The 25,171-nt window shown below is 43.0% G+C and overlaps 1 protein-coding gene across 3 annotated transcripts in view; it reads left to right on the top strand.

Annotated features, from left to right (window-relative positions):
- Positions 1–21,378, top strand: part of LOC119371679 (cyclin-dependent kinase 10) — a 36,272-nt gene extending 14,894 nt beyond the window's left edge. Inside the window, exons 10-16 of one of the 3 annotated variants that reach the window (XM_037642147.2) lie at positions 841–964; positions 3,462–3,511; positions 4,923–5,012; positions 9,008–9,060; positions 11,255–11,336; positions 20,031–20,083; positions 21,258–21,378. In XM_037642147.2, coding sequence (XP_037498075.1) covers positions 841–964; positions 3,462–3,511; positions 4,923–5,012; positions 9,008–9,060; positions 11,255–11,336; positions 20,031–20,049 — 418 coding nt within the window. In that variant the 3' untranslated portion in view covers positions 20,050–20,083; positions 21,258–21,378. Of the gene's footprint in view, positions 1–840; positions 965–3,461; positions 3,512–4,922; positions 5,013–9,007; positions 9,061–11,254; positions 11,337–19,217; positions 19,291–20,030; positions 20,084–21,257 lie in introns of all 3 variants that reach the window. The other 2 variants (XM_037642134.2, XM_037642139.2) reach the window with 2 other exon arrangements.
- The last annotated feature ends 3,793 nt before the right edge of the window (positions 21,379–25,171 follow it).

Below are 25,171 nucleotides of genomic sequence, written 5' to 3'. Positions count from 1 at the left end.
CAAAATGGCCGCTTATGCATCACTAGCAGAGCCATAGAGCCGTGGAAACATCACAATATCTTGCGCGAGCAAGTGACGAGAAGCTCATACCGTCTCGTCACGTCGGGGTGCAGTAGGAACCAAAACTAGCTTTTAAAGGGACACTAAAGTGAAACAATGAATCGACTTAGATCGATAAATTTTACTCTGAGAATCCTAATGTTGTTAATTTCACCATCATATGCTCATTAATAGAGGAGAAAATTAAGGTCAAAGTTTCATTTATGAATTTCGCGCTGAAATCTCCATGCGTGACGTCACGGATTTCAAATGGTTTTTTTTTTCTTCTTATTTTGGCAACATTGGCGCAGTGAAATTTCCTGAAAGTTGGTATGTTATGTCTATGGCCCCCTCGCAGTACGATGTACTTCATTTTTACCAATTAGCAGCTACGTATGACCTAGCAGACGGCGTCAAAATCTATGAAGTCACAGCATTTGGTGCGGGAATTTCAAAGTGGCGTCACCACCCACATTTTCTTCTTGTGTGTTTTCTAGCTTACCAATCGTCTTCTAGCTGTAAAGGTGGTGTTTTCGGTGTTGTGAATTTTTAATTTACTAATGCGTGAAAAATCGTTTTTTCTGTCAGTGTCCCTTTAAAGACATAATGTAATTTTTCCGGGCACACTCATGCTTACCTGTACATTTTCTAAGCTCTTGTGGGCTTTGCCTTTCATTTGACACAAAAAAAAAAAAAAATACAGCAGAAAATTTTTGTGTCAGCACCCCTTTAAAAAACAAGCCGTACTATAATGGAGTAAATCAAGCGGTGTATTTCATTTGAATGCTTGCATGTTACCAGGGCTGCTGGCTGTGTCCTGGGGGAGCTGCTGTTACATAAGCCCCTGCTGCCAGGGCGCTCTGAGATTCACCAACTGGAACTAATCATCGATTTGCTGGGAACACCCAACGACATGATATGGCCTGTGCGTTGTCTGATTTCTTTTTTGTTACACCCTGGCTAGTTACTACTACATTGCCCATTGTCTGTTAAAGGGGTCCTGCAACACTTTTTCAGCATGGTCAGAAAATGCTGCCGATCGGTAGTTGACGCTCCTGAAGACACACGAGCCAAACATTATAGCATAGCATGCAGCATGAAATTTATTATGAAATTTCAAAGTCGGCTAGAAATCGCTCCCTCTTCTCTTGACAAATGATGCCATAAGCAGAAAGATCACAGCCATTGGCTGACTTGAGCATCGTGAGCTGCAAAGTTACCGTGGCTGTCACGGGACGACACAATGTGCCCGCGCAGCACTCGACACCAGCATGATCACACTGAACATAAGCTGTGCATTCAAAAAAAAAAAAGAAAGGAAGGAAGGATGAAAATGTTCAAGGCCATGACACGTGCCAACGAGCAGATGTATCTTCTTGCCCCCTTGTCATCCCCCCTGTGTAGCTTTCAGTGTGCTCACTCGTATGTAAGGAGAGAGAAAGCGCGTGCGACAAATCCCTGTAACTCCACTCATACTTGATGGATTCTAAAAATTTTTGCAGCAGTCGATTCAGCAATAAATTCCTTTAATGAAGTCATTCGATGATTACTTGGAAAAGTGTTGCAGGGCTCCTTTAAGCTTGCACTGCATGGAACATTTCTTGCACAAGTACTGCGCATCCCGTGGTCTCTCCCAGTAGTAATGTCGCCACAATGCAGCCATGCCAGGCCATGCCATGCCATACAGCTATGGTTTCCTTTTGCCATGAAAATTACTTTAACGAAAGGAGAGAACTATGTACTACGTAGTAGACGCATAGGACTACACAGAACTATGTAGTAGAGGCATCTACTGTATTGGTGTTGTAGTGTGCACGTACGTCTCGCGAGACGCGAGACTCGAGCGCAGCGCCACTGTCGAGATCCGGTGCCGGGGTGAGGGAGGTTAACGTCACCCCCCGCTCGCCCAGCGCCGTAGGACGGCGGAGGAGGGGAGCGTCATATGATTGGACATAAGGATGGCAGAAGTAGGCGAAAAACCCGTGTAATGTCGATGGGCAAGCCTCAGTCCCCACAGTGTCCACCACTACAATAGATGCTTGTACTACGAAATGACCTGTGCAACAAAGGATGCCTTGCTTCACGCTTTCAAAGTGTGTATTGTGGTGCATGAACTTTACAGCAAGGTGGCCTGTGTAACAGAGCATGTTTTGAAGGTCCCAAACATTTTTTTAGAAAGGCATTTTACTTTATAACCAGGAATGAATGCTATTTATTTTCTGTGCTGTGTTGTTACAGATGGTCGATATTTTTATCTCTGTAAAAATAGTCAGAGACTTTTTGTTCCCATGCTAAGCCTAAAGCAAGAGTACCGTAGCTTGACAGTGGCATTGAAAAATGCTTGGAACATGGGGTGTCGCTGGATCCAATGTTTCGACAAGTGGGCTTGTCTTCTCCAAGGCTGCAACCTTGCAGCCTTGAAGAAGGCAAGTTCGCGTGTCAAAAAGTTGACTGCAGCAACACCCCATGTTCCAAAGATTTTTCATCGTTTCAAGATTCCGTCTTCCCTTAATTTTTACCTTGACTGCGGCATGCCTCGTATCGAATTGCTGGATTCGTGCGATGTGCAGAAGCTAATTAGCGGGTAAATTTCTCTCCAATATTTGTCATCTTCTAAAAGCTGTCATCGATCTTAAAATGTGTATGCAGGCATTTTCTCTCTCTCTTCTACCTTTTTTTTTTTAACGAGCTAGCCAGGTTAGCAGTAGCCATTACTTTGCCAGCCCTACTTACAGTAGAAGCGGCAAAAGGCGAGCGAGCTAGTTGGTACAAAACTCAAAAGTTGAGTTATGTACGTCTACTTACAGTATTGCCACATCCTTAACGTAGCACTGCCATTTTTAAATCGGAAGGAGTATTAGCAGAAGATGGTTAACTGAAATGTATTTTTATTTCTCAAAATGATAAATATGAAGTTGGTTTCTTTCTCTCGTTTTTCTTTTCTTTTCTCTTTTATTTTTTGAGCCATTATCTGAATTCTGCTTTGTTGAGCCTAGCCGTTATGCAGGCAGGCTTCTGTGACTCTCAGCCGGATATCCAAACAAAGCCACTCTTCACTCATATGATTTGATAGCTGTGTCATTGTGGACAATAATTGTGTGCCAGGTTTTGCTCAGAAAGAATGAACCAGGCAGCTTTAGGAATCTAAATTGCTTTTCTTCCTGCTTCTGGTAGCTTGGTTGGGTTGTCTGCTGTTTGGTATTTGACTTGGAGTTTCACTATCGTTTTAACATTGCGGGGCTGTACGGGATTCCACTTGTTGTATTTCACAATTTGCGTGCTGATTTGTGTATATGCATTTGTGTTTTTAGCTTTTCTGTGTCACTGGGATTAGTGGTGTTATTCTCTTCTTGAGTACAAAGTTTTAACAATAACTAATGTGGCACTGCCTTTCTTCCTTCCCCTCTTCATTTTGTTATTAGGGGTATTCGAAGCTGCCAGCACTAGAAAATTTCACCCTCAAGCAGCAGCCGTAAGTCACTCCTAATGTGCATCACAGTGCGTAGTCTATTGTCATTTTTCAAATGTTATCTCAGGATCTGGGACCCCATTGAATGTTATGCATGAATTTGAAACGATCACTTTGCATGTGTGTGCGTGTGCACATGTGTGAAAGATTTTAAGATGCTGTTAACATATTGAAATGTGCAAAATGTATCATTGTTATTTTTTTTTAAGAAGGCTGGCTAGGCCAAAATATTACTTTCATAATTCCTCCATTCATATTCTTTTTTTTTTTTAATTACCACTAGAAGTATATTGTTGAGTGTGATGTCTGGTAGCACATTCAGTGTTCCTGCTTTTCAGAAAAAGCTGCTTCAGGACTTAAGGGGCCCTGCAACACTTTTTCAGCATGGTCAGAAAATGCTGCCCACTGGTAGCTGAGGCTCCTGAAAACACGCGAGCCAAACTTTATAGCGCAACATGCGGCCTGAAATTTGCAATTAATTCTCAAAATGAGCTAGGAATCGTTCCCTCTTCTCTTGACAAATGATGCCATAAACCCAAATGACCACGCCATGAACCCAAAGTCTACGGCCATTGGTTGATTTGAGCATCGCAAGTTGCATAGTTACCATGGCCACCACATGCGCGTGTGCTCCTGATCACATTGAAAGTAAGCCGCGCATTCGAAGAAATAAAAGAAAAGAAAAAGGTCATGAAATGCACCGACGAAGGGACGCATCTTCTTGCCCCCCTTTTTTCCCTCTTCATGCATAGCTTTCAGCGTGTTAGCTACTACAAAAGGAGAGAGAAAGCACTTGAAGCGTGTGACAAATCCTTGTAACTCCGCTCGTGCTTGATGTGTTGTAAAAATTCTTGTGGCTGTCGATTCATGATTCAATAAGCTCTTTTAAAGAAACCATTTGATGATTGCTTGGAAAAGGGTTGCACGGCCACTTTAAAAGAGTCTTCTAGCTCTGCCCTTGAGTTGTGCACTTGAAGGTCATAAATATTATAAAAAGACTCATTTCGTGTTTAGTTTGAGCTTATTTTTTTTTTATTGGTATTGAAGGTTACAGGAAACTAATAAATATTTATAAAAAGATGCTATTGCTAGAGCATGAATAAAGTGCCATGTAGATGTTAATAGTATATTCCATGTAAGCAGACTCATTCATTTGCTTTGGATTTGAAAAATCTTAAGCTTCATTCTATGACCCTTCAAGTTCTCTATTTTGATTCAATTTGGAACTGCTGTGCATTTCTGAATCGCTATTATGACAAAATAATTATTAACTTTGCATTGCTTCATTCTTTTATCTTTTGGAAGACATTATTAATGTTATCTTGAAGCCTTATTATGGCATTTTCGCTCACTTATGTTATCAAGGGTACTTGGGACTTTTCATGTTAATCTGAACTGCGTCACTTTTTTTTAGGTACAACAACCTGAAGCATTTCTTCCCCTGGCTCTCACCAGCTGGCATCCGCCTTTTGAATTTCCTCTTCATGTATGACCCAAAGAAAAGGTGAGGCTACACAGGGCTCAGTTATAGCAAAAAAATTGTGCCCACTTAATGGTCACTTGGTGGTTGCTATGGCCACAGTATCATAAACATTTTAGGCTAAAAAATGCAAGCATTTGTTGTTACTGTTTACAAAGGCCAAGGAGTAAGCAGTTCCCTGTATTTGAATTTCACACTATGAATATTGGAAGCTGTGGACAATAAAAAGAATGTCGTGGACAATAACTAGAGGTGACTCGCCGCAGTGGTTATAGTGGATACGGTGCTCGAGTGCTGACCCAAAGGTTGTGGGATCGAATCCCGGCCGCGGCAGCTGCATTTTGATGAAGGTGAAATGCTAGAGGTCCATATACTTAGATTTAGGTGCACATTAAAGATCCCCAGGGGGCAGAAATTCCCAGAGCCCTCTGCTACGGCATCCCTCATAATCGTATCGTGGTTTTGGGACGTAAAAGCCCGGCAATTATTATTATCAATAACAAGAAGTGAAGAGCACTCAGATATGTAAACTGTTATGTACTATGTTTACATGAACACAAAATAGAAAACAGTAATGGATTTCATTTATCTTAAAGGGGCCCTCCAACAGTATTCAAGCCCCATTTTTTACTTGCGGGTTGTGCATAGTTAAGGATGGAAAGATTAATGCAGCAAGAATGGCAGTGACAGGGGCACGCAGTCCAAAGTTATTCAGCCTAGAAAATTCAAAATACAAGCAAAAAAAGATATGCCTACAGTCAACTCAGTTTTCGCGGGGTCACATGACCGCATTTCACTCGCCACTGACATTAAAAGACAGTGCCAATGGAATGAGTTGAAAAGTCCTACGTAGGGGAAGCTTGCACATCATTGTTGCCTGTTCCGTCCAGCGCAGCGATCACGCCGTTATCGTAGTAACAAACAACGTGACACTACAACCCCTACACTCAAAGAAAAAGGATGAGACCTAGAATGCATTGAGGTGAAAGACTTTCACCCTTTGAATGCCATAACACTCATGAGTGCACAACAAGAGGCTGCTCAATAGGGTGCACAGGCAAAAAAAAAAAACTTTCATGCAACGACAAACTTCGTGTGCGCATTTTTCTATGCTTGGAGGCCACGGGCTGAAAAGCAGGCAGCGCCCCTGCCGTGTTTTCACGGTTTATTTTTTATTTTTATTTTTACAGCACTGTTTGTTCGCGTTAGTATAAAAAGTACAGCAAACAAAGATTCCTCGAACTCGAAGGGGGATACGGCATGTGCGAAACGATGAAGCTTGCGAATGTACACAAGCAAGAGAAAGAAGAGCGAGGAGCCTTACGTATGGCCATCCGACCCGCACTACCAAAAAGCCAGAGGTGAAATAGCAGCCAGCGCCTCTATTGTGTTCTCTAGTAGCTTTTTTTTATTTTATTTTTTTTTGCAACAGTGTCCATTAGACAGTCAATGGAAAAGAAAGCAAGGGGAAACGCAATAATAATCTTTTTTTTTTTTATGCAGTGTCTCGATCACGGTCTAACTTTACATTTATCCAATCAAAGGCCTGCGCTCTTCTCTGTCACTTCCACCAACAACAGTTATGGCGAGCGCCACTACACATAGATGTGCTTAGCAGCGATGTAGTGATTTCATTGCGTGATTAAAATAATAAATCTGTTGATATCAGTGCTTTGACTTGTGCTAAAATTATCCCCAGCCATCAGTCTACGCAATCCACGAATAAAAAATAGGTGCTTCAAAAGTGTTGGAGGGTCCCTTGAAAATGTTTAGCCAAAGTTAAGCACATTAGGTTGTGTCTGTTGAAAGCTAAAAAAAGAATGAGGTACTAAGGATCTGCTGATGAGTGCCATCCTTTTCAAAAACTTATTTCTGACTTAGTTTTCTGGCTATGCTTGTACAGTGCACTTTTATCTGTCAGTCAGTGATCTAGGAAAACTTCAAAAGCAGTAATGACGTCAAATTTGTGTTCGATTTTTTTTTTTTAATGTACACAGTTATACCGTGCTAAGAAACATCAGTTTACGGAGAGTGCAAAAAATTACTTTATCACATTTTAATGTTGCCAGTTCAAAATGTGTGCCAAGTGTAGTGTGGTTTTAGACAGGCACCTGGAGTTTTATCGAGAGAGTTTACTCAATACTGTCTAGGGTGCAATAGGATGCAATTGTACATATCTATAATAGAAGACTTGCTTCATTGCTTTAATGCATTGTGTAGCTACATAAGAGAGTAAGACTCTAGTAAATGATGATGTTCAGTTTTGTTTATGTATACTACCAGCCCTAGTCGTCGCGCATGAGATGCCACAGACTTAGTACCTGCAGTGTCTTGATGTTGGCTTCAGAATTATAGATATATTGGATGTACCAACCTCGTTCAAAGGAAGGGTTATAAAGGTTTGATTTAGTACACTCAAAACTGGTGAACCTTGGCATTGCTGTTAATTGCATGTGCTCAGCACTTAAGTTAAATACAGAAAAAGGCGAGATTCCACCAGAGGCTGTTGCCTCTGGTGAAAAGCCTTAGTTAAGTTCAGAGGTCGGGGAAGAAAGGTGTCGACAGTCACCTTGATAGGTCTCCAATGATTTTCCATAAGGCCCCATTGTGTGTCATTATAGGTTGTGTTGCATGCACCTTGTAAATCTGTCCTGTCGGTTATGTTGACAATGCTCGGGGAATGCTTGATCAGGGATCTCGAACAGCCACTAAACATGTCATATTAATGATGTAAAAAAAGATGTGTTCAAGGCTGCGTTTGCCACTACAACTCGGTTAAAGGTACCTATGTATGCAAGAGAATGGAACAACACAAACATCTTGAGTTTGAAATTTATGTGTCGATGGTCCATGTGCTGTGTTGAGTGCATGGCACATCCATAAGTTTTGTCAGAAGGTGCAAGAAACCCTTGGCAGACTGAAAACACTGATGGATGTTTACATATAAATATCCGTGAAATTTATTGAAAATAGCTACATTAGGCGTACTCATAAATGCAGCCCATTTTAGGAGCATTGCATTGCACGGAAAGCATGTGCGGCCCTTCAATGCATGCATCCCTGAGCTGTTTCTTAACCACTTTTCATTCTGTTAATCACGCTGAGGATGGGTCAAGCAGTATTAATTTGTATGGATGTTCATAGAGCAAAATTTTCAAGCAGAGTTTAATAGGAACGTTGAGGAAAAATGACTGTCTGATATTAGAATGAAATAAATACTAAAAGGAAAAGTTTCGTAGAGTCTGTTCGGTAGCAAAACTATATAATTTGATACGTGTGCACCACATGTGATATGGTGATGGTTTCAATGAGATCATGCACCTTGTGCATGATCTCATTGAACTAGGTAATTGGAAGCGCTGTACGTCATAGATGCATCCAATGCGAAGTACAGTGCTCATGGAGTTAAAAGGCTGTGGCATCATGCATCATTTTGACAGAATGTAAACATGTTGAGATTGGTGAAATAATAAATTGCTTTGTCTAAACCAAGACAGCAAATTGACAGGCTGGATAAAGCTGTTACATGCTTACTCAACAGCGGGTTGGCATTTTTTACTCAGGTACCCATTCGTCTGCGCAACGCCAGCAATACATCAAAATAGCTTTGATGAGTCTCCATTTGCAGTCTCTCCACGTGTTCTTGCTGTTCTCGCTAATAGTACTTTGAACCGCTTTGTTCCAAGCTTTGATCCATCACCATAAATGTGTGTTTGATGAGACATCTTTGTAAATTGCTTCAACAAATCAGCCTTGTTTAAAAGATAAAGATGTAAGTACCAGGTCTTGTCTCATTATTTTATCATTCTTGTTGCATTTTTGCAGATGTGCATAAAATAACCTTTCATTGTGTCATGTGAAATCTTGTTCAATCTGTGCAAAATTGCTTGTTTAGTAACAGCAAGCGTGATACTAAAGCACGAGTGATAACCAGAGTTCTGTATTTGGAAGGAACACTTAAATCTCTTTTCAGGGTATGCATTGCCTTATTATTTTTTAAATATGTTTTTTGTTCACAGAGCCACTGCAGAGGAGTCACTCCAAAGTTCCTATTTCTCTGAACCTCCCTTGCGTAAGCACGGTTTGCTTGTTCTTTTGACAGGGCTCATATGGCCATGTACAGTGCTCATAGATTGAAACACGACATCAAAGCATTAAATATAATGACTGGTATGCGCAGTTGTTCGAGATAACTGCATCAGTTCATTACGAATTTGGCTGTTAAAGGTGATGCTGGCTCTGATGTGAGTGTTTGAGTCGAAATTACACAGATATGACAAAGTTACTTAAGGTTAACAGCGCGAAAATAAGACACGGCGGACAGGAAAAGGACGAGACAAGCGCTGACTTCCAACTGAATTTTTATTGACACGAATGCTCTTATATACCCGGGTTAACAGAAAACAATCGGTAACAGAAGGTGAAAACATAAGCAAAGATATGAAATAACTATACATCAACTATCACTGAGCCTGCTACGTCAACTCGCGCATCCCAAAAAACAGAGCTCCCTGTCTGACAATGCAATTGATGGCTTGCTTACGCACGTGCCCCTTTCACGCGCCATCTGAGCTGCCTCAGAGATTATACGCTCATGCTCTTCTTTAATCTTATCCACGACTGTGGTCCTTTCAAACTGCGGAGTGCACCCACACGTGCTCACGTGAAGCGCCAGGAAGCCATCTTTGCCATTACGAACGTTATTGGCGTGTTCCCGTAAGCGCTCGTTCAGACATCTGCCCGTCTGGCCCACGTAGCACGCGCCGCAGGACAATGGGATCCTGTACACCACACGTTGCGCGCAGTCGACAAACTGCGTCCTGTGCTTGACCACGCATTGTTTACCGCGCCTCTTCACGGGGCAGGTCCTATTAGCCAACTGGGCCAATTTGTCTGGAGCACTGAAAACAACTTTCACGTTGAGGCGTTGTCCTATTTTCTTTAGGCGATGTGAAACCGTGTGCATATACGGAATGACCGCCAACTTTTCCCGCTTCTCCGCTGTGTTGCGCTCTTCGTTACGGTCACTGCCCTTACGTTTTCTCTTTCTGTGCATTGCCTCTGCCACAGAAATAAGCAACTGGCGCGGGTACCCTTCTCTTTCTAGGCGCTTTGACTGTGCCTCAGGTCCTGCCATCACGTTTTGGAAACCAGTCTCCTGGCACAGTCAAAGCGCCTAGAAAGAGAAGGGTACCCGCGCCAGTTGCTTATTTCTGTGGCAGAGGCAATGCACAGAAAGAGAAAACGTAAGGGCAGTGACCGTAACGAAGAGCGCAACACAGCGGAGAAGCGGGAAAAGTTGGCGGTCATTCCGTATATGCACACGGTTTCACATCGCCTAAAGAAAATAGGACAACGCCTCAACGTGAAAGTTGTTTTCAGTGCTCCAGACAAATTGGCCCAGTTGGCTAATAGGACCTGCCCCGTGAAGAGGCGCGGTAAACAATGCGTGGTCAAGCACAGGACGCAGTTTGTCGACTGCGCGCAACGTGTGGTGTACAGGATCCCATTGTCCTGCGGCGCGTGCTACGTGGGCCAGACGGGCAGATGTCTGAACGAGCGCTTACGGGAACACGCCAATAACGTTCGTAATGGCAAAGATGGCTTCCTGGCGCTTCACGTGAGCACGTGTGGGTGCACTCCGCAGTTTGAAAGGACCACAGTCGTGGATAAGATTAAAGAAGAGCATGAGCGTATAATCTCTGAGGCAGCTCAGATGGCGCGTGAAAGGGGCACGTGCGTAAGCAAGCCATCAATTGCATTGTCAGACAGGGAGCTCTGTTTTTTGGGATGCGCGAGTTGACGTAGCAGGCTCAGTGATAGTTGATGTATAGTTATTTCATATCTTTGCTTATGTTTTCACCTTCTGTTACCGATTGTTTTCTGTTAACCCGGGTATATAAGAGCATTCGTGTCAATAAAAATTCAGTTGGAAGTCAGCGCTTGTCTCGTCCTTTTCCTGTCCGCCGTGTCTTATTTTCGCGCTGTTAACCTTAAGTATGCACAACCAACTAGCCCAGTCAGCCACTTTATTAAGATATGACAAAGACTGAAGACGGTGGAAACGATAGCATGTGCAACACTTAGCCTTAAATTTTCACATTTCAATTTGTGAACACTGTACACTGCAGTATAGTATGCACATAAACAGATAGTAAAACAAACACTTTAATTCACAATAGATTTATAACATGTCAAAAGATTGATTGAGGAGTTTGACATAATTGCCGTGTTGAATTAAGACGCTCGCTGCTATTTCATTTCAGCCTGTGAAGCAGAACTTATGCCTTCGTTTCCACAGCATCGGAACTTGAAGCGGTCTTCATTGGGAAGCCTTTCAGAAGAAATGTGAGTACAGTCGAACCCACTTATAACGATCCCACATATCGATCTATCGGTTCCCGATTGATCCCGATCTGTCGGTTATAACGACCATATTTGGGTGCACTTATGATTTTCCTATGATAAACATTGAAGCTGCGTCCACATATAGCGAACATTTTTCAAAGCCTCCTACTTTTACAACGAACACTTCAGACACGGTCGCGGTAAAAATATGGCACATACGAAACGAAACAAAGTTAAAACATTCCTTCTAAAGCGTGACGGGCACACGCTCACGCGTGACCCGCTCCAGTTTACTCGCGACTAAGATATCCCAGATCGGCGAGCACCGCACGCAGATTTCGGATGCTGCGAGCGAGGTCGCTCACTTTCCAGGCGTTTCTTCAGTGGTAGAATGGCAGTGAGGAAAAAAAAAATAGTAGGCAGCATGAAGCCTCGCGGTCAGCTTTCGCACGGTAACCTTTCCTGACGCCGTTCTCTGCAGCTACAACCACCTGCAATGAACCAAACATGCCTTGGAATGCAAGAAGGCACAAATGCAAGAAGTGATAACCGTGATAACTTTCCCTCACAAAAAGGTTCACTGCGTCCGTAAACTCGTCGACGCCACAATGTGCCGCAAAAGGTCGTCCGTCTTTTCGGTAACGGCAGAGACCGGTCGATCGGTGATTACGACGACTTCCGCGCGATTGCGGCGATGCCTTCGCGGATAAGCATAAGAAAAAAGTGAAGGCGAGGTGGCGGCCGTCGATGAACGTGCCTGTTGGGGTCTGAATGTGGGCGCAGGTTGGCCAGACGAACGACGTACGCTCCAAGAGACACAGGGAAGTTTAATATGACACGAACCAGGACGTCAGACCAAATATGTACACAACGAGCATAAACATATCCTATATAGCCTATTTACAAGCCCTCAGTCACGCGCACTCACAGTCTGCCCTGTCTTGCGGTGCGGCGGCGGGTCCGAAGAAATCGACGCAGTCAGGCTTGCGGCGAACCTTGGCACGGCCACGGCAGCACGTCAGCACGGTGACGTAGCCAGGATGTCGGAACAGCGCCGGTCGTGGCCCCGGCTCAAGAACAGCCCTGGAGGCACCCTGAATAGCATCAGGCGAAGCTCCCAGGTCGAAGACGAGCACCGGGGCGTGGCCCAGGCTCGTGGACGGCACCCGGGTATGGACCCGGTAGGAAGAACTGCCCGGGACGAAACCCGAGCCAAGGACGGTAGGCCGGTCACAGGAGCCGGGGCGAGGCAGAGCTCAGGAGGCCATGACGATGGCGAAGCCGGAACGGAGCCAGAACTTCATGCGCTCTCGTCGAGTTCGTCCTCAGTCTTCGCAGGCCAGCCCCTTCTTCCTCCTCGCTCGAGCTGCCTTTTCCTGGCCCGCGCGCCTTTCTTCATCGGCCCCGCACGGCGATCATCATCACGGGGAGCCCGCGCACTTCAAATTCGGCACCGCATGCCGAGCACCACACGACGCCGACGCTCGTTCACCGTCCTCTTACCACACTTCCCCCCAGTTCAAGATGAGCGAGGTGGCAAGACAAGGCACGGGCGGATACACACACAAAGCGTAACAAAGTGTCTAAATAAGTGAAAAGTCGATGTGGTTTTACACCACTCGTCCAGCACGTGGACAGACTACTCTACACCATTGGACATTCGGCTCATATAGTCTGCACCGACATTATCAGAGCCTCGTATGTAATCCACGCGGAAGTCATAGTCCATCAACACTAAACTCCAACGGAGTATCCGTGTGTTTACTTGTCGAGCCGAGTTGATGTATCTGAGTGGTTGGTGGTCAGACTGCAAGATGAAAGGCCGACCATAGAGGTAGACATGGAACTTCTGGACACCCCACACAATGGCGAGGCATTCGCGTTCGATGGTCGAATATGCCGCTTCGCGTGGTAGAAGTTTCCTGCTGGCGTAGGACACTGGATGTAAGTGTCCGTTGTGCTCTTGCAGCAGTACGGCCCCCAGACTTTTTGACGATGCGTCAGTGCGCAATACGAAGGGTTTCTCGAGATCGGGTGCTCTTAATATAGGGTGTTGCGATAACATCCCCTTGAGTCTTTCAAATGCATTTTGGTGGATGTCCCTCCAGTCAAGTTTATTCGGGCATCCTTTCCGTGTGAGTTCTGTGAGAGGATGGGCGAGCTCTGCATAGTTTGGTACAAACTCCCGGTAATAGCCAGTAAGGCCTAGAAAAGCGCGGAGTTCTTTCTTAGTTTCCGGCCGCTTGGCAGATGCAATTTTCTGCGATGTTTCGTTCACTGGCTGTAACATGCCTTGTCCTACAACGTGGCCAAGGAAACTTGTCGTCAGGAATCCTATCTCACTTTTCTTGGGCTTTACAGTGAGATTGGCGGCTCGTACGTGCTCGAATATTTGAAGTAAAGTCGCCTGATGTTCCTCCCATGTTTTGGTGGCGACGAGAACATCATCAAAATAGTAGTATACGTGAGGGATGGCGCCAGCAACATCTCTCATCGGCCGATTAAATACGGCGGGTGCAGTCTTAATGCCGAACGGCATGAATCGGAACTGGTACAAGCCCGAATCGCATGCGAATGCTGTAAACTCTTTGGATGCGCTCGACATCGGCACCTGCCAGTATCCTTTCGTAAAGTCGAATTTCGAAAAATACTGATGTCCCGTGAGTTGTGCGAACATCATGTCGGGTCGCGGTATCGGCTCCGAATCCGGTACGACTACACTATTCAGCTGTCGAAAGTCAGTGCACAGGCGCATCGTACCGTCCTTTTTCTTGACGACAACAATCGGTGCCTGATAAGCAGATGTTGATTTTTCAATGATGCCTAAGCGCAACATCTCTTGGATCTCTTTTTCCACGGCTTCTTTAACTGCGAATGGCATCGGATATTGCTTGACATGGATGGGTATCCCCGACGTTAGCTTGAGGTGGCACTGTAGCCCCCCCCCCCCCTTCCGCTCCCCTGGCGTCCCATCATGCTCCTTACGAAAGACGGGCGGGGCGTGTCCTCTCTGTTTGATGAGCAATCGACGGCATGCCTGCACGCGGGAAGATGTTATCTCATGCGCTGTCCGTGCGGCGGAGACAGACGGCCGGCTAGTTTAATCTCCGCTTCAGCCGCGTTCGTCGCCAGCGCTCGCGAGCTTTTACCCACGGCTAGAATGCGCGTGGTGATGTTATTAATTTGGACTTTATACGGAAAATTACGGCAACAGCGACGGCAAAAATCCGCCGAGAGTGTCCATATAATTGCTATCGCAAGGGTCAATGTAAGGGGCAGATTTTGCGCCCCCCCTCTTAGGTGATAGGGGGGGGGTGGCCGCCCCGCCCCCCCCCCTGTGCGCACGCCTATGCTCCTGAGTTGATTTTTTCCATGCCGCGCTCGTCGCCAGCGCTCGCGAGCTTTTACCCGCGGCTAGAATGCGCGTGGTGATGTTATTAATTTGGACTTTATACGGAAAACTACGGCAACGGCGACGGCAAAAATCCGCTGAGAGTGTCCATATAATTGCTATCGCAATGTCAATGTACGGGGCAGATTTTGCGCCCCCCCCCCCCTCTTAGGTGATTAGGGGGGGGGGCGCCCTCTCCCCCCCCCCCCCCCCTGTGCGCACGCCTATGCTCCTGAGATGATTTTTTTATGAGATTTGCAATGAATCGAAATATTTCTAGCCTTCATAAGAGCCCCATAGTAATACTCAGGTGCTTGAATGTTAATGCAATATGCTTCTGTATTGCACTCCAGGATGTAAAATTCGCTGCTCCAAAGTGCTCCCAGATGCAAAATTATCTGCTCCAAAGTGCTCCAATATGAAAATTTTGCTGCTCCAAAGTGCTCCAAAACGGAAATTTTGCTGCTCCAAAAATTGCTCCAAATCAGAAGTCCTCGGTAGCATCACTGAATTTGTCTCTGTGGCTGAAGCAGGGGCGTAGGCAGAAATTTTTTTCGGGGATGGGGGGGCGGGGGGCACCTCCTTGTTCTGAAGTGGGGGCCGGGCAGGCAGATGTGGTCGAGTGTCATTTTGGGCTCTGTATGCCATGGCAAAAAAAATTCGGGAGGGGGGGGGGGGCAGGGCACGTGCCGGTGTGCCACGCCCTTGCTACACCACTGGGCTGAAGTACCTGGAAGCACATAGTAACACGTGACCAGCGAGGCATATAGAACACCCATGTCGCAAGCTTGAAATGGAAGTAGCAGCCAGCGCTTTAGAGAGAAAAAAATCAACTAATTAATATGCCCAAGGCCGTTGGACGCGAGCCGACATAACTTTTAGGCAGGACCTTGCTGTCTGTTCATATATCTGTGTAGTAGCTTCCACTGCTTGGCTGGACAGGAAAGGCCAGTGGAAGTCGCATGGTGATTTGGTAATATCCCTTAATTCCACTGATACTCGAAGGACCTGAGAAATTTTTGTGGCTGGAAATTCATTAGACAGTGTAGCCACATAGCAGTCATGGCACGTTACCAGTAAAAAGTAACAGTGTTACAGTTACAGTTACCTAAGCCAAAAAAGTAACTCTGTTACAGTTGCAGTTACAGAGTTTCCAAAAATAATCTGTTACAGTTACAGTTACTCTGAAAAAGTAACATCGTTACTTTTTCGTTACTGTACAAAATATGTAATAGATTACAAACCAAATGATAGGATTTATTTAATGAAAACATACGAAGGCATGCGCGGGTAGTCAAAATTGCACATTGTAAAACCTTAGACGAAGGAAACCTAAAAGATGGCCCAACACCAGCCTTCTTTGTGTATGCCTCATTTTGTTGCATCACTTTATTTGTTCATGCACCGTTGGTGAAAATGGACTTTATTTGCAAATAATAATAATAAACGTCCTTGGACAATAGAAGTGGAAAGCATAGTTGATGCACTGGAACGACAGCATTATCCTAGGACGTTTATTAGCGATACCCAGAAGCGCATGCGAAGGGGAACGGGGAGTGCGTCACGAGTGAAGACAATGTCCATTGTGTCTATTTCCTATGTTCAAGTTGTATCAGACCCTGTTTCGGAGGGCTCTGCGTCCGCTGGGTGCAAAGCTCTCCTTGGAGCATGTGTTCGTGAAAATCTACACAAGCGGGATTGCGACGCGACTCAACATCGGCGAAACGGGAATGAAAGAATCGACAAGCGGGATGTTGCTCATGCAACGCGTTCTAAGACGGAGCTTGTTGAACACTGCTGGACAACTGGACATAGCTTTGACCTAAACAATGCGATGACGCTGGCTCGCAAAGGAAGTTGGGGGGCGAGAGAAAACTGCGAGTCGGAGTTAACTTTTACAATCAGTTCCAAGAGGTTTTAAAAAATGCTTCGCTATATAGTTCACGGTATTTCTGTCTCCCAACTGTTTTGCGCCCTGCTGCTTTCTAGCTGCCTGTCAAACACGATTAGCTCGGAGCCTCGGACGAAGGAGACTTTAAACTTGGCGTCCTAATGATTCAACGGTACACCAAGAGCAGAGCTAGCAGCTCAAGTGATCAAAAGGATATATATGTCGACCCCCCTCCCAAAAAAAAAAACCGGACGTGAACTTAGTCTTAGCAACCTCTCCTCCCCAACTGCGAGGGGAGCGGTGTTGTGGAAAGGTGAAAGGTGGAGAGGAAATGGGAAAGTAACTGTAAAGCTATTTCCTGTTACAGTTACTGTGTAAAAAAGTAACAGTGTTACAGTTACAAGTTACTGAAAAAAAAAAATTAGTTACCGGTAACGCATTACTAGTAACTAGTTACTGCCCAAGACTGCCCCATAGTGATTACCCCATTCTGTGATTACTTGAAAAGGTGTTTCAGGACCCCTTTACAAACTCTTACAAGGCATATTTTCAGTTGCTGAATACGATGAACACATAAAAATTCCATGTATTTTCAGCAGGAAAGGAAGGAACTTCCTGCACCTGTTGCTTAAAAATTGCACCATACACATGCTGTCTGGTAACAGTGTACACATCTTTTCCTTCTGCCTACTTGTGGCATTGCTGTCATGGAAGAATTGTAACAGGTAGACACAATGTCTTTCTGCATTACATATGCTGAGTCTATGCCTTCAAAGGCACAAAATCTGCGTGTGTGATGTTCAAACCTTCAAACATCAAGCGTATTGTATGATTGTGCTCCTTGTAAAAGCACAAATCTAGCCATCATTGTCTGTAATGTTCCTTTTCCAAGTGCTTTTGAATATTTCCATGGTACCAACCTGAAAAGGTCTCTGGATTCTGGCCAGATTCTTTATGAAATTATTCAGATTTATAACAACTGTGTTTTTAAAATGAATCTGAGAAGAACAGAGTTTTTGTTTTTGAATATTTGGGTTCTGGAAATGTTTTAGTGCTCACTAAGGCACTGAGCTTAGATTTATCACTGTATATTAAAATTTTAATTGACTGCATAAATTTCTATATTCTGTAGCAATTGCAGCTATCCACTGTGCATATTTTGAGTGGCTTCATAAATCTTCCGCAATACCAAGGACGCCCTTCTTGTGTGAAAAGACACTTCATAAACTATAAAAGCCATCAAAAGAAAAGACAGGTGGCAACACCACTGTGACATTCCCGTACCAACTTACCAAGATGTCATATTTATATTTGGCAGTGTCTGCTAGGGCCTATGAAATTCTTGATTGGCTAAAATTACATTGCATTGTAGTCAAGCCAGAGACTTTATATAGCAATGTTTGGGAAATTTTATTGGGCCATCGTGCCCAAAATAAGAAAAAAATATTCTGAAATTTGTGAAGTGATACTGATGTACTGTCATTGTAGCTTGGAATGAAATTTAAAAATTAGAAGTTTGACCTTCATTTTCATATCTTACAATGAACCTACGATTGTGAAATTAATGACTGTAGAGCTCTTAAATACTAATTTATCAGTCTAAGCTATTTAGTGTTTCACTTTGGTGTCTCTTTAAGGTTAGTAGTTGGTTAACATTGGTTAAGGATATCGAAGTTAGTATACATTTTTTATTTATTTACGCATGAAGTAAGTGTTGCAAGAAAATATGCAAGTCTTTTTTTTTTTTGCGTCTTCATGCATTGATTATTGCAGCGGTTCAGTTAACAATCAATATTTGCATAATGGAAGCCACAAAGAAATCAAATTGTGCAACCTACACGTGACATGTAATGTGATTCACTGTTATGAGCACTGGTTATTTGATAACTTTTTGTATTACATTTCATTTAAGCGTAATTTTAGTCGGCCAGGTGGTGCCATGCAACACCATTAATGAAAGTTGTGGGATGTATCTGACATTACGGTAATCAGTCAACAGAATTATTTTTAAATGCTCCTCACTACAGTGCCTTGTATCAGGAATCAAATGCCGACTCTGTTATGCCTTTGTGACACCTAAAGAAGGCAGGAGAGGCTCCGCCCAGATGACCGAAGCGCGGCAGCTGATTGCCTCTGTGACTAGAAGTAGTTCCACTCGTGAACTCAGCGATGTTCTCCAACAGTGGTGTTACCGACCATCCGGCTTATGATGTCAATCTGGAGTGTGCAGATTGACGTCATGATTGGTGACATTCCCGTGCTAACTCACTAAGATGTCATATGTATATTTTGGCATAATTGGTGCAGGCTTGTGGGCATCCACCTTTGAGGTGGAAATGCTGCTGCCTTCTAACATTGTACTTGACTATAGTGATGCGAAATGTATGAAAAACTGAGTAACTGTTTAATGCCATAACTGCCATAACTGTCAGACATCCTGTGCTGCCCTATCATGAATACTGGCTTGCATATAGTCCTGCTCAAAGATCCTTGCAAATGAAATCTTTATTTTACAAAATGTAATGCAGAACTAGATGTTAGCACAGGCATTTTGGCCTGTAAGTGAAGTTCCAAAACAGCGCAACACTTGCTGCTACAGCTTGCTGCACTCTCCGGCTGGCCCGTGAACATGGCAGATCGTATGGCAGCAACTTAATGACCACTGGTTTCCTGTAAGGCCTATGGCATCTTTTCTTTTGATTCTGTTTTTTGTTTTTTGTTTGTGGCTGTTGTAAATTGGTGTGATACAGACATTGACTGTCATGTGTTTAGTTGCTATTTTTATTTTAAGTTTGGTGAAACCAGACAGGGACAAGTAAATTTTAAAAAAAAGCAAATTCGTGCTAATTATATGTTTGTAAATTGCCAAACTAGTTTGCTTATATTTAAATAAAGCTTTATTATCATCATCCTTATGCCACAGTGCCTTGAAGGCCTTAAAGATAAAGGCAATGCTCTAGGTCAATTCTCAATCCTTTCAGTATAGTTGAGAAACTTGATAGAAGCTTCTAGTGTATGAGCCTTCGGTAAACTATACATTGCGTAGTAAAATTGTAGTCTACTGAGCGAGCTCCAAAAAGTTCATTAAGGGAAATGGTGCTTTGTACTTGTGCCAGAAATTTTGGAAATTAGACACAGTTGTAGACAATGCTGTGTCCTGTATTTATTTTTTGTATTTTTGTACTGAATTCAACCTACGAAAATTCAGCTTATCGTGGATTTTTGAAGGTATACACATATATCTGTATATCTGCAAGGGCATCAGAGTACTGTGGTTCTTTTCTACCCTGTTAATATAACTTTGCCGTGGAAAAAGTTCAGGGGGCAAAGATGGAAGCTTGAAGAGATGAAAAATTCTTGAACACGGCGTGTCGCTGAAGCCATTTCGACAAACGGTCTTGTCTTCTTCTAGGCTGCAACTGTTGCCTTGACGTCGCTTTGAAGTCGCTGAAGTGTATCTCTGAGGTATCAAAAATTACTCTGTTGACCACATCACAAGCATTTTCAATCTTAGCAGTGGGGGAAAGCGCAGTGATTCATTCGAAAGCTGACCGAAGTGTCCAATTGCAGCACTGTCATTGAACGCACATGTGTGCTAAGTGAGCAGTTAAACAGCTATGTTGAAGATACATCTGTGCATCCTGGGAACATTCCATATTTTGTCATTTATTTTCTAATTTGCAATAATAAAGAGAGGTTCTGCTTGCACAGTTAAGGGAATATCAAGACATGTGATAAAAGCGTAAAACAAAATTTGTTATGTAGTTACATTGCTAAATCATTTTGCAATTGAAACTATTAAAGGGCCCCTCACCAGGCCCCATTATGATTTTTGGATACATACTAGAAGTTTCAAGGTATCATATAGGAAGAACTTTACCCAAAGGGATTTTCTGGTTGGTTCACAATTAAAGGAGATTAGAGAAATGGAGTGCGTCTTTGTAGAGGCATTTGTGCTTATGACTGACTTGCCAGCAGGAAGCAGGACTCCCTCAGCTGTTTTCATGTGTTGCAGCCATTTGATACATTGGGAGACACTTTTGCCACTTTACCTTCTATTCATACTTGTCTGTTTGCAATCCCTTTTGCAGAGTGGGACGCTGGGCGAGTTGGTGCATAGCTTAATAAAATATTTGTGGCGCAACTGAGACAAGCAAGAAGACAGGATAGGGCACCCTATCAGGATAGGCCCAAATTATTTCTTTTAGTGACCGAATTAAATTGATTTAATTATTATTTCATAATATTTTGATTATTTTTAAATTAATTTCCTACTTGAAATATTATTTTGGTCCTATAGCTTAATACCCAATAGCAAAAATTCAAATGTTTATTGCAGAACTAAAATAAATGCCCCACTTTTGCACGGTGAAAGAAGCTGCCTCAGCGAATTTGCGTGAACAGCGCAACCGCTTCTGTAATTTCTTCGTTCACACGTGACCTCACTTTCTTGTGTGTACCAGGTTGGCAGCATAATTAGAGCAGATGCTAAATATGATTTCTAGCGGAAGAAGATCTACATATATGAATCACTGGGTCTGAAAGGGTTAAAGCATGTATCCGTTTCCCTTGTCCTAAGAGAAGCACGTGATACACTTGTTTCATTTGCATGGATGTTTTTACTTGTTTCTTGCTACAGAAAGAAGACAGCAAAACTCATCTAAAAGTGGTGGTCTGTGGAACATTCCCGGATATTGCAGACATGAAGACGAGCTATTGCAGCACAGAATTTGATTCTCATCTCAACAATGTTCATTAAAAGTATCACCTTTGTTTCAGTGTACTGTCTCATTCACTTTTATATCATTGCAGTAAAATGAATAACTGCATGCAACCATCTTCAAAACTTTGTTGTCTGGCATATAAGGGTCTTGAAACGTACGTTCACAAAGCCATCATAATGTCGGCACTACTCTATTACTACTATATGGCTCTACATTATGTATACCCTATTCTGCCCATTTCCAGTTTTTACATAAAGTTGATTATGCTGTTTGGTAGCCAGGGGCGTAGGCAGAAATTTTTTTCGGAGGAGGGGGGGGCACCCCCGTGATCTGAAGTGGGAGCCGGGCAGATCAAGTGTCATTTTGTGCTCTATATGCTATGGCAAAAACAAAATTCGGGGGGTGGCACGGGCCCGGTGTGCACCCCCTGGCTACGCCACTGTTGGTAGCTGAGGCTCTTCCACCAGAAAGGTAAGCTAGTGGGAAAGTGCTGCATTTACCTAATGAAAATAGTCACACCAGTTCTTTGGCACAAGCTCTGTAAATTTGGCAGATGAAAATGCATGAGTGCATCATGCAATAAGCACTTGAGCTGTATGCACAACATGCAACATAGATTTCGTCGACGAAACCACGCAGGGGATACCACATGATTGATTGGGCTACTACTAGTGCCCTGGACGTGAAGTGCTGTGCCTTGCAGTCTTTGTTTAACAAATTACTTTTTCAGATCATTCTCACATAGTAGCTATTTGCACTCATTCCATCATGAAGGCATTGCTTGTAACAGGAAGCAGTTCATTTCTTCATAAAACTCAAATCCTTCAATGAATGATAAAAGTTACCGTCCAAGGGTGTGTGTGTGTGTCTCATATATATATACACACCCACACAACCCTACTCCCATGTGTTCACACATCAATGACACATTTTAATGCCCTTACATACGGTTAAAAAAAGTTAGATGAGATGTTGATTCTACTATAGCAATGCATAGTCGCTTGTTGCTTGGCGCTATTCAGAACAGTGGTGCATCCTGATTTTTGCCATGACACAATTATTTCCACACATGGCAATTGGGGTACTAGACAGATTATTTAGGTGTACCACATAAATGGAAAGTGCACTCATTGTGTAAGCATGCCTTCAATAGCTGTGCATGATAGTGAAATTTCATTTTTGAATCGCTTCATATAGTAGAAGAGTGAATACTATTTCATGAAACTCTTTGGCTGTTTGTAATTGCATTAAAGTGCCATCATCTATGTAAGAACATGGGTGTGGTAGCTTGAATACAGGTGTGCACTTTCTCATAAAGTTAGCTGTGAGCCAGTGCTGTCCTGTCTTCCTTCCTGCCTTGTGTCCCCATTTTTCGTGCTACCTCATAAAGACCAGTACGAACTTACCCAAATGTCCATTCTTCTACTCAAGTTATTCAGTGCTGCCAGTAAAAAGTAGAATACTGGAGTAATGACTATTTGTTGTGCAAACTGCTTCATTCTGGTTGTGCTGTACAGAGAAAATGTGACATTGGCAAATACAAGGTTTGCTCAATATACAGAGACTAACTCTAGTGCTTTTTGCTGCACACATTCACTATGCCATCTTTGTGTTTTTGGTAAACGTTGTGACTCCATTAATTTCTACAAGATTTTGTATCACTGTCACTCTAAAGTGGCAGCAACAATATTCATTTATAGTATTTCATTGCTTCCAAGTATGCTGATTATATGACCTATGGCGACATTGTGTAAACAATGCTATGTGATCAAATTTTGTGTGCAGCTTTACAAAATGGCCACAGATACTTACACCAATTTGACTCATGCATTTGGTCATGACGTCTCGTGCAACTTGTTTATATGGTGCTTCAAGGACTTCAAAGAGTGCAGGGATGACCCTGAATCGCAGGGGGGGGGGGTGCACCTGTTGCAGCCATTTTTGAAGAAAGTATCGACTCAACAGTGCCTGACGTATGCTTTACTCTCAGGCAACTCGCCCACTACCTGGAGATTTCAGTTGGAAGCACTCATAAAATTTCACAAGAACATTTTCACGTGTCAAGAGTCTAGGTACAGTATTCCCCACCTGCTTACGCCAGTCCGGAAACAAAACTGTGCAGGCAAAACTATGCAAACAGTGCCTAGAAGAGCAATGTGGAACTGGTAGAAGACGACTATTACTGCATATAAGACCAGGGTATACTGCTATGACTAGGAGATGAAGTGCCAAAGCACTGAGTGGGTTGAAAAGGAGCACCCTCAACCAATGAATGCTCAGGCACAAAGATCGGCTAAGGCAACAGTCGTCATTTTTTTACTGCAAAGAAATGGTTTGTAAGAACTGAAATCTTGCCACATTTGTATGGTTCCATAACGGTACTGAAGCGCAAGAAAAGATGGAAGAAACAAGAAGGTAAAGCAGACGGGACAAGCATTAACTTAAAACTAAAGTTTATTCATGAAAAGCAAGCAGTTTTTATCTTTCAACACAAGGCAAATAACACCATGACTCGTGCATAATAAAATCTCCTAAACTAACAAAACAAATTTACTCTCTTTCCACGTTAGTTAATGCTCATGTTGTAATTAATATTCATGCTCCAATTTGGTTATGTTCTTGGTTTTTAATCTTGGCTGTTCATACCCTAATGTCATCTCCAATGAGAGAATTATTTCTTCATACTTAGGACTGTGCGGCACTCACAAAAAGGGACAAGGACTTTTGTCCCTTTTTGTGAGTCCTAAGTATGAATCGATACCAACTCGCCCGTTTTTCTATCATAAGTAATTATTTCTTATTTGTGGATTATGCTTGGCTAGCTCATTAAGCGTAGTCACATCAGAGCGTGGAACTTGTTAAATTATTCTAATGCAAACACTCAAAAGTGATCACTGAAATTATTGGGGAAGGAGGAGCCAAATACGATACCATCAACTTTAATTTCATATGGTGGTAACTTATTCACTTTAGACCACACGATATTGAAATAGAATGAGATTGTTGAACAGTTTTATCCTGCATGGATGCATTCATTAGTGCACTCAAATATAACGTGGTTCTTTTCTGCAATACGAACTATTTCATAAGCTTCCACAAGGTTCTTCACTTTATTCGTATTAATGGCATACCTTACACTTGATACCTATTTGAGATTTTTGCATCAAACCTGCAACTTCACTGCGGCGCACCAAACGTTTTTTGAATTATTAGTTCACAAACATTTCCACATACTTATTTCAATTTCAAGTAAAAATAGAGGTATTTTACTTCTGATTTAGCAAAAACATTTTCATCTGCAGTTTTAATTTGACAGAGTTCATGTCTATTGAACGTAGAGAAGAGCCTCGCTCACGTGTTCTGGAAAAATTAAATGAGATAAAAATGCATTGTCTTTACAAACAATACTAAATCAATAAAAAGATCTTTCAGTTTTGCCTAAAAAGCAATGAATTGATAGTGGTAGTTTTGTGAGGGGTATAAACTGCAGTAAACATCCACTTACTAACTAAACAAGCACCATGTTATGTGCCCCGAAACACATGAAAAGAGTTAATTCAATAACCGGTAGCACTCAACATTACAATGCTGGCATGATGAGGAACACCGAGAGCATGCATACTTGGCCCGAGGCAAACAGTACATGCTGCTGCATGCACCACTATTTCAACTGTGCCATGTCAGAGAAGCAAGTGGCTATGTTTCTAAAGCTCTGCAGATCATATGACTTCCAAAATTTGTCATGTGGAAAGGCAGCGCACGAAATTGGTAGCTTTGTCAACACACTTTTGCATACTCATCCTTTACTCAGACATCCACAGCATGGCAG

Source organism: Rhipicephalus sanguineus, chromosome 1 (genome assembly GCF_013339695.2).
Source record: "Rhipicephalus sanguineus isolate Rsan-2018 chromosome 1, BIME_Rsan_1.4, whole genome shotgun sequence".
In the NCBI taxonomy this organism is placed as follows: domain Eukaryota; kingdom Metazoa; phylum Arthropoda; class Arachnida; order Ixodida; family Ixodidae; genus Rhipicephalus; species Rhipicephalus sanguineus.
Note: the sequence above shows the minus strand (reverse complement) of the source record. Positions and strands in the feature narration are given on the sequence as shown.